The 15,192-nt window shown below is 32.7% G+C and overlaps 2 protein-coding genes and 1 non-coding gene across 3 annotated transcripts in view; 2 read left to right on the top strand and 1 right to left on the bottom strand.

Annotated features, from left to right (window-relative positions):
- TRNAC-GCA lies at positions 5,372-5,443 on the bottom strand. Its single transcript has one exon. It is a non-coding gene; the product is annotated as a tRNA-Cys (tRNA).
- Positions 9,183-10,207, top strand: LOC105161695. Its single transcript, XM_011079478.2, has 2 exons — positions 9,183-9,756; positions 9,910-10,207. The coding sequence occupies exons 1-2, from the start codon at positions 9,618-9,620 to the stop codon at positions 10,128-10,130; spliced, it is 360 nt and encodes a 119-aa protein (XP_011077780.1). The 5' UTR covers positions 9,183-9,617; the 3' UTR covers positions 10,131-10,207.
- The window catches only part of LOC105161694, a gene marked incomplete in the record, with an annotated part of 996 nt that continues 432 nt past the window's right edge, over positions 14,629-15,192 (top strand). Inside the window, 1 exon segment of the mRNA XM_020694005.1 lies at positions 14,629-15,185. Coding sequence (XP_020549664.1) covers positions 15,143-15,185 — 43 coding nt within the window.

Raw genomic sequence — 15,192 nt, 5'->3', positions numbered from 1 at the left:
TGTCAATAATATTCCGAGATATATATGAGGCTAAACTATCTAAACTCTTAAATAAAAATGATTTTAATTATTCTTTGATATGAGTACAAACTATCAAATTTCAATTCAAATTGAAGACTCCTTAACACAAGTATAAATTATCTAACAAATTCAAATAAAGACTCTTGATATGACTATAAACTATTTACAAAATCTAAGTAAAAACTCTTTGATGGGGGTATAAATTATAGCGCTGGAGTACAAATACAAATTGATGACTCATTGATATGAGTTTAAGCTATCCATAAATTTTCAGTAGAGTGAATTACATTATGACTTCATCCTTCAATTAGGTATGTAGGTTGTGTAATGTTACCAAAATGAAGAAAAAAAGAAAGAAAGAAATAGAAGAAAGTGGAGAGGAAAAAAAAATCAAGGGAAAAAATAATTTTGAGATGTGTTCACTCTTTCAATTTATTGCAATTTGTAAACAAGTCTCGAGGGGACATTTGTAGGCATTCAGAATTTATTGCCAATTATATATGGACATGTGCAATCTAGTTTTTTCATCAATTTTATATTTTTTTATAAAATAAAATACTAATTGATGGATAAAATTAAATATTGTCGTATATAGAATTGAAGTTTTTAAGGCAATTCAAGTCTTGTCTTGCCAATAAAAAAAAATACCAATAATTTGATAAGTGTAGATCATATTTTGTGATTAAAAAAATAAATATCAAATAAATCTTGAAGGCCAAGCAAATTACCTCGATTTTATTTAAGCAGATGAAGGACTGAATCACTAAAACGTTTTGACCATTATTTTAATTAGAAAAAATATAGGGTCTTTGTATATAAATATCAAAATAATGCCTATCATGTTCTAATTAAAAATGAATCCAAATATACCAAGATTCCATAAATAGTATGTGGTAAAATAATTGAGCACAAATTGAATAGAGCAATTCTTGTTTAATAAAGAAAAAAACATCTAATTAATAAAATGGAAAAAGAAAATAAACAAATAGGGATCTCCCTCAATTGATTTTGAAGAACTCATTCCTCAGGGTCAATGTGTTCGACAATCTTGGCAAGACAGTCACCGCCGGCTTCCCTTGCCCACTCTGCGAAGGTCTGGAACTCCATGGAGTTGTCGTCACAGGCATTGATGTTATTAATGAACGTGTGTGTCTCCGCCCTCGCCTGAACGAAGTCTCCCATTTTGACGGCGGCGCTCATATGCTCAGTAAGATAGTGGGTCATGTCCTTGGCCGCATGCTCTTCCGGCGGCGGGGCAAGGCTGCTTTCCTGCAGGAATCTAAAATGTTCCTTCAATCCCGAAAGGTAGGAGGATACTTCATCTAAGGTGGGAGGGGATGGGGGATCGGCAGTGGCGGAGGCGGCGGAAAGAACGATGGAGAGAGAGATAAGCAATGCGGCGAGGCGGGTGTTGAAGACAGCCATGATCGTTTCTTCTTCGCTTTAACCAAATTAAGCGGAGAAAACTGAAAATGGGAATGAGATGAAATGGTTTTTGGTTAAAGAGGAAGAAATAAAAAACAAGTGAGGGGATGGAAAATCAAAAGGGATTGCGGTGGTATTTATTGAGATTGCAAGGGGATTTGGTTGGCCATGCATCAATATCGACTTTGATTTCTTAAATTAGTTTCTCTAACAAGAATTTGATTTTTGTGACCATACAGCATGCATGCTTCCACATTTCTGTTGTCTTGCCCTTCTATTTTTGTCGAATTTCTACAACATAATATTAAATCCACCAACATTTTAAGATATGTAGTTTCTTTTCGGTCTTGCATGTACTCAATTATGAATGTGATAATTTAGTGACATTAAGAACGCGATCATGGGAGTTTCCAAATTTGACCGTAAAGTACTGATCAGTTGGCATTTTTTAAGATTTTAGAATTGAAAATTTGACTGATAAAACTAAAAAAAAATAATAAATTCCTTGCCTCACATAATTCTTACGTGGATAAACCCCGCCATATAGGAAACGTTAATTCCCTCTTATAACCCCAATATATATTTATATAACATGTATTATAAATATAAAGTGATATATATATATAGAGAGGGAGGGGGAAGGGAGTAGGGTGGTGGTGATGGGGAAGAGAGGAAGGGGTGGCAGCAATGGGAGACGGAGAGGGGGCGACAATGGCACGGGCAGGGGAAAGGGACAACGGGGCAACTGGGCGAGGGAGAAAGAGAGTGGACGAGCAGGGGGAGGGCATAGCGACAAACTGAGGAAGGGGAGAACTGGTGGGAGGTGATTCAGTACCTGGTAGGAGGGGGAGGGGAGGAGGGCGGAAGGCAACTCAAGGGAGAGGGAGGTACCCACAATGATGAAAGGACTCGCGGGAGGTTATGGATGAAAAAATAATTATAAAAATTATATAATTATTATGATTATTTAATATTTTTCCATATATAAATGTTAATATAAGAGTGGGATTTCTCTTTTTACTAGCATTTTCACTTAATTCTACCATGTTAGCCTTAATCTCTATTTGCAGCTTCTCGAATTTTGCCTTAACGAGTCAATTATCTTTTCTGATCCTCAATCTGACAATTAAATCCTCAAGTCATATTTCTATTCCTCCTTTTTTGGAGGTATGCAATTGCGAACTCCATATTCTTGATTTTTTCATTTTGACATTGAATTTCATCATTCATACATTAATATATTCTATGCAATAATTTAGCGATCATTTCATTTACCATTGCACATATAAGTTTGCATTCCTAAAAAATATATATTTTTCAGTCATAACTTTCGAACATGAAAGAAATCATCTCCTTTGACTTTCAATTCTGCAAGAAATCCAAATGAGCCACCTCCCACAACACAACATCACCCTGATTGTTTTTGTTGAGAATTTTTGAAGAAAAGAACTGCTTACATGTTACCTCTATAAAAGGCCGAGTCATTAAGTAAGTCTCCTTCAAAAATATTTTGTTGTGTGACTCCCCCATTCTCATAGGAGTTAAACGGCTTGCATGTGGCTTTTCCGTCCAAAACATAAAAGTGTGATGCTTTTTACATATATCTATTAAGTTATGGGACTTCTTTTTTACTATTTTGCTAGTATAGGACCAATATTGCAAAATCTCTTAGGGATTAAATTTGCAATTTAATGGTGGAAGTAATAAAAGATAGAAAACTTAACTACCACGTGCACAACACATAACCATCCTAATAAAATTTTAATGGTGGGATATTTTTTTGCACATCACCATTAAATTATTATGGGATTGAAATTGACTATTATAAAAAGCATGAGATTAATTTTGCAAAATACTCTATATCTTGGGGACTAGTAGCACAATTAATTCCATCACGTGCCATGAACATGACGGCGAGATCAGACAAACCACATTCGCAACATTTTGTAAATTAATGTTAAAAATGTGATTGGTATATTTAGAGGACCAAAATTAATTGGGTATAAAATTAACAGATGAATTTGTTTTCTTTTTCTTTTTGTCAAATCCTTCCACATTTAGATATTATGTACATGCATACAATGAATTTCTAGCCATATGTTTACAATATTTTATAAATTAATGGCGAAAGTGTGATTGGAGATAATGTTACTTAGGGTGTATTTATTTCAAATGATTAGTATGTATTGAATTAATAATATAAATTAATTTAATGTTTACTTTATTATGTTCAAGTCAAGTATTAATATCGAAGTTCAGCATTATTCATACTATTATAGAGACGACTAAAATTAATTGGGAGCAAAATTAAAAGACGAAATATTTTTTTCCCAAATGCTTCCACAGATTTGGTAACTTGGGAGCTACCTGGAAGGATTAATAAGTTAAAAAATAAATTAAAATGTAACAAATAGAGATCTCCCTCAATTGTTTTTTAAGAACTCATTCCTCAGGATCCATGTGTTCGACAATCTTGGCAAGACAGTCACCGCCGACTTCCCTTGCCCACTCTCCGAAGTTCTGGAACTCCATGGAGCTGTCGTCACAGGCGTTGATGTTATTAATGAACGTGTGTGTCTCTGTCCTCGCCTGAACGAAGTCTCCGGCGGAGACGCTCTCCACCCCCTTCTTCAACATCTCCACGGCCTTCTTGTACGCCTCCTCGCACAGGAGAAGGGCCTTCTTAGCGCAATCGTCGGTCGGGGGATCCTTTAACCGCTTCGCCACTGCGGTGGATAGTTCGTCTAAGGTGGGAGGGGAGGAAGGGTCGGTGTTGGCGGAGGCAGAGGAGGCGAAGAGGACGACGGAGAGAGAGATAAGCAATGCGGCGAGGCGGGTGTTGAAGACAGCCATGATTGTTTCTTCTTCCCTTTAACCAAATTAATAGGAGGAAAATGGAAATGGTTTTTGGTTAAAGAGGAAGAAATAGAAAAACAAGTGAGGGGGATGAAAAATCAAAGGGGATTGCGGGGGTTTTTATATTGATTTTGCATGGGGATTTGGTTGGCCATGCATCAATATCGGCTTTAGTTTCTAAAATTAGTTCTCTATCAAGATTTGGCGTTTTTTTTTCCTTCCACTATGCAGTGGCTTCCCATGATTTAAGGTAGGAAAGTTTGAGAAAATTGATGATTGGTTTTCGGTTTTTTGAGGAGACAGGGTTTTGGAATTAGTCTACCAACTATATACAATATACTGGGCTTGATGGATATAGCATAATTGTAAAATATTTATCATTTTATAATAACTAATAAAGTTACACAATAAATACAAGCATTCTACATTTTAATTATTTTCAATTATTCAAAAACACTTCAAAATTCAATTTTTAAAAGGATTACACTATTTACTGTCATCAACTATTAAAAATTCTCCCTCGAAAACATTGGATAGCACATCGAACATAGACGTACACCACATCAAGGCTATATTTATTTTAGGGTAAATTATATCTACACTTTTTAAAATTAAACCTAATTATACAAACACCTTATGCCCGTTATAAAATTACAAGTACACCTTTAAAGGGGTGTTTATTTAGAGTTTGATCATTAAATAGGGAGTATATATACTTGTAAATAAAACTGCAAAATTAAGAAATATACTTGTAATTTTATAAAAAAAATATAAATTTATAATATTGTTTAATCAGACCTAACATCGGGGATTATCAATCTAATAATTTAGTGTATTGTTTTTTCTTTTTTCTTTTTTTTAATTAGTGATCTGTTAAAGAATAGTAATGCGTGTGAAAATGGAACGTATGTACAAATGAAAATCACATTTCAATATTTGATCCAAGAACTTCCTTCACAGATGCCCAAGCCCACAATTCTAAGGAGCCTAAAGTTAACCATTAATTAGCTGGCCGAGGCCCCAAGCTAGGCCCACAATTGTAACCGGGCAAAAAATAATACTCAATCAAAGGGCCCAACCGGGTTCGAACCGGTGACCTCTTGATCTGCAGTCAAATGCTCTACCACTGAGCTATGGACCCTTGTTGTCTTTTTCTCCAACTGTATAATCAGAACCCAAATTAAAAGAATTTAACAATAACAACCACCACCTTACGTAACAACTGGGTTTCAGCCTTCAGGCCTCATTTATCCTGAACATGCCACGACTACCCGCAAATTTTGATTCTCCAACTAATTTGACATATATCCTTTTTTTTTTATTTTTTCCTAAAAGAAAAAAGGACAAATTGGAGCATCTTATCCAATTCGGTGGCGATTCAAAATTCAAACATTATCTCTCTCACTCTCCACTCCACTCCTACTCATATTTGCCTCTCAAAAATGTTGGTTCTAATCAATCTCCAGCCGTAAAGGCTAACTCGCCCCTCCCGAATGGCTCTCAGACTGCTCTACGGCCTGGTGTTCCTCTCCATCTCCACCGCCTGCTTCCTCTGCCTCCACCTCATCCTCCAGCCAGTTTTTTACTTCACCTCCTGAATCGCCGCCAACACTTGTCCGTCTGTCAGTTTCTTACGTTAGAATATTATTGGATTACATGTAATATAGATATGTAGTCATAGTAGCAGTAGATTATTATGTTATTTCTTGATAACGTATAAGAAATCCTTGTCCCTTTTAATTTCTTCATCACGTGTGTGTCTATGCTTTTCTTTTCTTGTTTTCTTGTTTTCCCTTTCTTTTCTTTTTTTTCTTTTCAAGTATATAAAAAACGAGATTAAATTAAATTTAGTGTAGCTATCTTAATTACTAACTGTCATTGAATCAAGTATTATAACTCAATTAATTTCAGTTCATAATATATTGTACTTTACGTTCAAATTTGAATTACACGAGTCTCTATTTTTTTTTTGGGGGGGGGGGGGGGGAAATTCAAATTTAAATTCTCGTTTCTTGTTCTATCCATTGTGTTTTTTTTTTTTTTTAAGAAATTAAAATCTGATTTATTAGGTGGTTTGCAGAAAAGGTGATTAGATGGTGGCCAATGGCAATTTAAAGCTTGTTCTTGCAGATGCAACAAAGTTGGATGTGACGGCTTCAGGCAGATTGGACAATTTGTTTAGGTTGTCAATTGTTTGTGTAATAAATCCGCTGCTGACAATGGGAATATATGTTATTAAGATAAACTAACTCAGACCAATTAGTTCTAGGAATCCTCTTGGATTGTTAAATAATCTTAAGCTTAGAAAAAAGATACATTAATAAGAGTTTTCTGATCAAGAACTCAAATGAGGTTGAAATTCAGGTTATTCCCTATTGACCCCATTAGAGCTATGGTGGAAGTAATGTTGTTGCCTTTTGGACCCTAAAAATCCGGATGAACCAGCACTACCAATTAATCAAGAAAAAAAAAAACCAAAGTATGAATGGTCCCGGATGCATAATTGTCCTACACAATGACGTCTGGTCTTTTATTAGCAGATGTTTTGTCCTAATTCTCCTTTTGCATAAAGGAGTTGTATTGTAGTATCAGTTTCAATAATTGTATTGTAGTGTTTTATGTTGCATGTGAAAATTTCAGTTATTATTTTAAGGTGTATTGTGAAGTTTCCATTTTTTAATTTAGTCATCATATTTCTGAATAATTTTTATTGAAATCAGATTTGATCAAATTAATCTAATCACAAGAGAAAATACAGTAAACTTGTCATATGATTCGTTCTTTCCCTGAACTGTATATCAATCACATTGTAAGTATATTGCACTTGACATATAATCGGTTCGATCAAATCTAATTTGGGTTTAAATTTTTTCTTCTATTCCTCACTCAACAAAAGGAGGCACTAGAAATAATATTTTTTTCACTACGGTTAATTACTATAATGAAAAAAAAAAAAAAAGTCAAGACAAATATTGTTTCTGCAAGTATGGCAAAAATATTAGCCATGGCGAATGTTTCCTATTGCTAAAAGTCATGGCAAATAATAATTAATCATGGTAAAAATTTAAGTTTTTGCTTAGATTTTATTTAACCGTGGTTAATAATATTGATTTACTATATTTTTTAAGTCATGGACATTTATAATATAGCAAAAACTTAAACTCATTGAAAAGAAATTCTTTTGCCAGGCTCCCTAAATATGTTTTTTTCTAAAATAAATAAGGTTCGATTTATTACTATATCATTCTACACATTAAAATTCAAATACTAATTGAATACACCGATATTTTTAAATCGACAAACATATTCAAAGTAAACAGATAAAAAATAAAAAAATATACCTATATTCATAAAAAATTTTACAACCTTTTAATTGTGAGATGTAATCCACCTAACCACTCAAGCAACGTCTTATAAAGAAAATTATGGTGAATATGGTCTACATTTTGAGCATCCTCCGCATGAATTAAAAAATAAAATGTCTGAGTATTAATTGTTAGAGGTTCCAAATTCGTGGATCAAGAAGCCGCCCTTAGTTAAGACAAAATCCTTGTACTATCCCGTAACCATGTGCTTATTTAATTAAGGATAAGGTGCTACTTAGTATAATGAGATCATGTGACCAAATCACATGGTTAGTTGTTGAGAAAGGTGCCGTTTCCACACGTACAAGACCCCATCCTATCCTACTCCACTACTCATTCAAAACCAATAATTATTTACACTTTCTAACTTATGTATATTTACGCAACGTATTTTTATTTTTTATATAATTATAAAAATTATTCTTGACAACTAAAAAGGATGAATAGTTTGTATAATTATATTAACGTTTTTTAATAGTATATGTGTAATTTTTTAAAAAGCATAAAAAATTTGTGTAAATGATATTAATGTTTCTTGATTAGTGTATATATAATTGTTCGAGTGGTATAAATAATTTATTTAAATAGGTCATAAGTCAGGAAATATAATTACCCCTATTAAAAGAGCTAGTATAGGTTAGTGGCTTAAGAATTTTCATTGTTGACCATCCAACATTCAACATTTTTCCTTATTAACGATCTAAAATTAATTGTCCCCGGCTTTGTTTGGATATTTAATAAATATTTAATTAATTCTTAATGGTCAAATAAAAAAAATAAAATAGTTTTGAGTTGACTTTGAATTTTTCACTTTAAAGTTTTGAATTAATTGAAGATGAGCAAAGCTGAAAAAAGATGCGTTGATTTTCAAGTCTTTGAGGGATACCAAATATGGCAAATGTGACTTCATATCCTAGGAAAAAATACAATTTATTCCCTTGTGATATGAAAATTGAGTAAAAAAGAAATCTTGTGAAAAATAAAATAACAAATTATCTCCTGTATTTTGTAAAATAAAGTAAATTATCCCCTATTTAAATCATTGATCGAGAAGTAATTTGCTTCGTTTTTCAAAACACATAGGAGTAAGTTGCTATTTTTATTTATTTATTTGTTCATTTCACATATCATAATGGGTAAATTGCATTTAACTCTTTTTTTTTTTTTTTAATTACATGGATGGGGTGAGAAATCCGCACCAACTTAGATTTAAACTCAAAATCTTTTAAATGAAACTAAATGGTTCATGACATATTAATATTTAACTACATATCCAAATTCATCCAAATACTACGACACCATAAAAAGAATCTAATGGTGGGGGAATTCGATCATCATTGAGTCTTTATCCGCAAGTTTCTCATTTTCCAAACCCTTTTTTTCCCCCTCATAAACCAAAGAAAATTATATGTAATTACAAAAAACATACAGATTCTTGACCCTTAATTTTCGAGAGAAAAACATGTCCTTAGAAATCGATGAAGGAGGGTTGATTTCGGACCAAAAAAATAGGAAAGAAAGAAACAGGCGCACACACATATATATTAACTCAAAACCATTGAAACAAAACGTAGTAAGTATGCTTTGAAATTATCCAAACGTCAATTGCCATATATCTTACCATCATGGCACTTGACACCGAGTAGATTCAGAACGACCCACCAAAAAAAAAGAAAAACGAAAAACAAAAGAAACTGTCAACTACCCCACAACCAAGATTCATTCTTGCAACTACTCTTTTTTTGTTTTATTATGACATCCTGGCTTTCGTCAAATGCAACCTCCTTTTGTCCTCCTTAGAATCTTCAAATCCAGAAAATGGTTTTTTTCGTAGCCTACAACGACGTCGTCCCGTTTGATTGCTCACAAGATTAGATCATAGATCGTAGAATATTTGGGTTTTTTCTTTTATTTATTTTTTTGGAGGGAAAAAAAGAAAACTAAAGAGAAATGGATAGTTCATTAGGAACCGGTTTTATGGCGGTTTTTGCAGCCTCGGGCAGCGTGGTTTTGCTCGCCATGCAGGTCCACAAACGCCTTCTCTCCAATTTCATGAAGCAGATGGAATTCGAGTTCAAGAATTCGACCGGTTGCTAATTATGATTTTTTCCATTTTAAAAAAGAATGATAATAATATTTACTTGGGTTTTTATTTTACTTTTAATTTATTGACCCTTTTTTAAATTTTGTTTGGTGATTTATGGGTTGCATTTTCATCATTTAATTTAAATTTTTGATGTAGTGGGGGTGAAGGATGAGCCGAAGAAGAAGGTGAGATTCGCGGACGAAGAAACAGTGGCTGATCAGAGATCTTGTGGGAAGAAACACATGTCAAGGCCTGCGGCGGCGGCGGGGGCGGCCGCCCGGTATAACAATAATGAGAATTTGGAGGGTATGCCCCAGAATTGGCAAGTAATGTACAAAGGGATTTTACAGTGCAGGAACCTTAGGGGGTATAACTAATTAATGTTTTTACATCTACTCCTATTGTCTTCTGTTTGCTGAAGCGGCGGCGGCGGCCGTTGGAGATCCTTAACTTCTACGGTGGGGTTACCGTTTTAGTTGGTTTTTCTTTTTCTTTCCTTTTTTAGTTTGTGTGTTGATAAAATTGTTGTTTATTATCGACGTAGTTTAATTTGTGTATAACTTTTACTTTATTTTTTTCCCTGTAATTATGTTTGTAATGCAACGGGACATACTGAAATATTATTATTATTGTTGTTACTTTTGTTATTATTACTGTTGTCTTATACTATTTATTAAAAATAACGACAGTATAATTATAATTAAATTAAATTTGTGCATTGGATGGATCACATTTAATATTCACGGATTCATTGAGCAACAAAGATTGTTCAAATTTTTTTTATTTAGAAACTAAAAAATAAAATATTATTTTTTATTATAATTAATTATTATGATCAAATAAAAAAAATTGCGACATATAAATTAAACATGGGATCCCAATGGTTCTTAAACTTCAATTAGCAAAAGCAATATCTCTTTGCATGATATGAATTCCACACATTCATCATCCGGATATGATTGAGTCGAATTACTTATCCCTCGGTCTATTAGTGAAACATACCTCTGAAAATTGATCCATTAGAAATAATGTACCAATAATTATGATTTCACGTATGGCCAATTCCCCAATATCTTCTTCATATACAGCAAAATACTTTTGTGTGTGTTAGTTGTTATTTCTGTAAGTGATGCGAAAACACGAGCGATAGAAAAAACTATAGCAAATGTTTTGACCACAGTAAAAATATCATGACAAATGTTGATTTGATACTCGGTAAAGTTTTAAATTTTCGCATTTGTTTTGTTTTATCATTATTAATAGAATTAATTTACAATGATTTTTAAATCCTGCATGGTTACTTGTAATGTAGCGAAAATTTAATTTTTTTGTAGAGAGATAATATCTTTTACATATTCATCAATTAGTTGCGTCCTGAAAATTGTAAAAATATTAAAAAGTTGTATATTTGTTTTATTAATAATACAAATATGTGTCCATGTCCTGTATCATTCAAATTCAGTAAGTGAAATTTCTAATGTTACGGTCTGAGTTATGTGTATTCATAATATTTTAATCAATAACACTAACGTTATTGATAAAATCGAAATTTTATGAATAAATTTAAAATTATGAATTATAAATACTTATTTCTTTCCACTGATCCAATAGAGTAGGAGCATGAGTGGCCTGCTTGCTGATTAACGGTTTTAGAGTATGGCCCAATAGTCGGGTTTACTATTTCTTAACGCGTAATAAGGCTGTTAAAAGCGTGAAAATAGAATTTACAATCGTTTATGTACAAGTGTCAAAACTTAGCTGCGCGCTGACTAACTAACAACTAATATATTCAAACTATAATGAAAAAAACGTGTTATTACTAACTAAGTTGTAAAAACAGAAATGTGAAACTTAAAAGGTGGTTAGGAGTGTTGAGAGCCAGAGCTCGCGTCTCTAACTATGGCCCTTCACTGCACACCACCAAATAATCAATGATGCAATACTTTTACAAAGTTGAATACAGTCCATCTAAACCAGACAAAACATACACTTATGTTTAGAGTGTTAAGTTAGTTTTTACTAATTAAGACGATTTGGTTATATTTTTATTTTTTGCCTTCACATTTTTTATTATTATTTAAATCACTAAAAAGATATTAGGGGCTTCATTCTCAACCAGTATTATTTTATGAATATGCATAAACGATATTTAAGAACTCACGATATCCTTAGTGGAAAAATGTATTTTCAATTTTGTATATATTTATATGCTTAATGAGGATATGTTTAGATTAATTTTTGAGATTGTGTTTTATATTAAAATATATTAAATCAGTATATTTTTAAAAAGAATAAGTACAAATAAATATATTTTTATTTTAATTATTATTCTAAAAATTAAAAATTAAAATCATAAAAAAAAACAGCTGTAAAAATTATCTAAAAAAAAATCCAGGTGTCTTTTAATAATTTTTTTCTAATTTTGTGTATGTTTTGGTGAGATATTTGAAATCTTGGTTGTAAAGATTCTCACTATTATATGCCATTGTCTCCTCAAATCATGGGCATGCTGTTCCTAAGAATCCAAACTCGGGTGTCTTTTCATGCCAGCTCATCATGTCCACGACAATCATACACGTCATCCGGCAAACTTCTGTTTTCTTTCCTTCTCCTCGCGCCTTAAACGTAACCGACCACGCGTTCGCTTCTGCTTGTTAACCACTTAGACCTGGAATTCACGACCCCTTCCGACCCAACCAAATGTTTGGTTCTGAGGCCAGAAAAATAAGGCACAAAATAATATGCGCCAAGTACAAAACGCTTATCCTCCTTTGATTTTTTTTTTTTTTTTTAATTTTTAACATCTTTATAAGTAATGTATAATTATACACCAAATATGAAGGTAGATTCGATTTCTTTTATCGATAAAAAGAATAGCATTTATAAGTAATGTGTAATTTTGAAACATATTTTAATTCAGGATAATGAGTGAAATCGAAATAATTCAAATTTTTATGATGTTAGAACATTCGGAATAATTATACTAATTAAACCTTTGTTTGAACGGGACGACAGGTTCCAAATTAATAAACTTATTCTATACTTGGACAAAAATTATAGTTGTAAAATAAGTAATGAATTTGTTGATTAGTACTAAAACAAATCAAACTTAATACGAATAATAATTTCTAGTTCGATATTAATTAATACTTAAATTGTGGAAATAATAACCCTAACTCAAATTTTGTCTTATTACTTCTCTAGAAAAGATTTAAACGGTTCTGGCAAATTATGTCTTAAGTTAAGCATTTTTTTTCTTTTTAATTAATGTATACTATGTTTGGAATAAGATTCAAATTGGAGATGCATCCACGTAATCTCGATTAGACCCGACAACGCAGGTGTCGGATTTATCCAACATTGACTCCTGTCTCCATGTACGTACATATGCCCATCAACCAAAGTTTTGCAGCTCTCTCGTACTCAGAGTTACTGATTTCACAGATGTTAAACCACAACGAAAATAAAGAATACATGGTCTTTATTAGGACTTGTTAATTTATTACAAATTATTGTAAATGTTGATTATTGATATCCTATTACAAATTCTTAATGTAATAATGCATCTAATCAAATCTGTTAAAAAATAAACTAATCATATTTTTCGTGAAAACACGTCGACTTCATGATGCAACACAAAGAGTTTGTGTTAATATGTCACTATACGCATATAACAAATCAAATAACTAAACACCAAAACTCTCTACCGCGATAAAGCTTTGCAACTTAGAATGTTTCACTTTTTTTTTTGGGGGGACAATAATCCCTCAAAGCCTTGATATAATTTTTCTCCATAAATACGAAGGAGATTACGTATCCGTATCTAAATCTAAACAAGTTCCCTGAATGAAAATTCATTAATTCTAAAGATCCAAAACCATTGGTTCTGGGTAGCACATGGTTATACGTGGATTTATTTCCAAGAATCCGACTGCAAACATATAAATGATGCCCATCAGACCCCTCACGTTGTCTGTGCAAATTTAAGCAAAGAGACAACAAACAACCCATCGCATTCAATGGATAAAATTTGCTCTCTTTGTTTCATCACACCTCCTTTATATTCTAAAGATCCAAGATATATATTAGTGCTCTATATATTTATTATTTGATCTTGTTTAATTTAAAAAGATATCAATCAAAATTATTGGTATCTGTTTACAAGTATATTGCATTTTTCGATGTACAAATTTTGATAATAGATCCAATATAATCACTCTCGTTTAAATGAATTTTATTTAAAGGTCTCGATTATGATTTAATTAAACAACTTATAATACCTAGAGATTGATATAAGCTCTACAATATAACTATACGAGAATTTCGTATGTTATTGAAAGTATTCTAAAATTATCAATGGCTGACTGCGATCTCCTAATTTGAATATTTTAGTTATTTCTTATATGTACATATATATATATATATGGTTAATAGCAATTAGTCCCCCTGTGACATTGAAAATTAGCAATTTATCATCCTATACTTTTCAAAATGAAGCAATTTACCTCCTTATATAGAAAAATAGATTGTTTCTTTTTTAAAATCATAGGGGATACATTGTTATATTTAAAAAGTATAGGAAGGTAAATCGCTATTTATTTTTTCATAAGAGGTTAATTTACTCACTTGTAATATCATAAGAGAGTTGGTTGCATTTTTTCCTATATATAGATGACATTCAATGTATATAATTTAATTTATATTATAATATCATGATCAATTTATAAGCAAAAGATCAGGAGTAACGTTGTTGGGGATGTAGAACCGCTTGGACTGCCGCTGCGTTCACGTAGGCTTCGTACCCCACCCTACATTTCATAATTTTCTTCATTTATTTATTTGAATTAATTAAAAATCTCTCTCTCTCTCTCTCTCTCTCTCTCTCTCTCTCTCCCCCCGTCTCTACCTCTCTTTCTCTCTCCAGTCCGTCTCCATCTCTGGTCCACTGTAAGAAACACCCTATAATAAGGAGGTAAACATCAGACCCACCAATCAACTGAGTTTCAGAAAACGCCGGAGCCGGAGGTTCGGACACCCAATAATTTCCCTCCCTACTATTCCGGAAGACAACCTTAATTTATCCTTTCCCCGAAATTTTAAACAACAAAATACAACCACTCTACCGTCCCACATTCGCCGTCTCTGCTTGTTCCCCTGCCCTGCACACCTCCCTGTGAATGCGACGTCGTTGGGTCTCTGCACATCGTTAATTCAGTTTCTTCCACAATTGATCGTTCAAGGGTTTCGTGGTTTTTTTTTTTTTTTTGTTCTGAAATTGTTTCAGTAGTTTTGGAGTGGCGGAAATTCTACCGCCGTGTGATTGCTTGTTTGTGGAGGAAGAAGAAACTGGAGCGTCGGAGGAAATTGATCGAGGAGTCAATTAATTAGGATGAGAAGGCAAGCCAGCCTCCAGTCAGGAATGTCGATGGCGGACCGGCG

The sequence above is a fragment of the Sesamum indicum genome, linkage group LG5 (genome assembly GCF_000512975.1).
Source record: "Sesamum indicum cultivar Zhongzhi No. 13 linkage group LG5, S_indicum_v1.0, whole genome shotgun sequence".
In the NCBI taxonomy this organism is placed as follows: Eukaryota; Viridiplantae; Streptophyta; class Magnoliopsida; order Lamiales; family Pedaliaceae; genus Sesamum; species Sesamum indicum.
Note: the sequence above shows the minus strand (reverse complement) of the source record. Positions and strands in the feature narration are given on the sequence as shown.

Bases quoted from the DNA above. Each gene is read 5' to 3' on its own strand.
- LOC105161695 (XM_011079478.2), top strand. From the start codon at position 9,618: ATGGATAGTTCATTAGGAACCGGTTTTATGGCGGTTTTTGCAGCCTCG. The intron at 9,757-9,909 runs GTTGCTAATTAT...TTTTTGATGTAG, and splicing joins CGAGTTCAAGAATTCGACCG to TGGGGGTGAAGGATGAGCCG.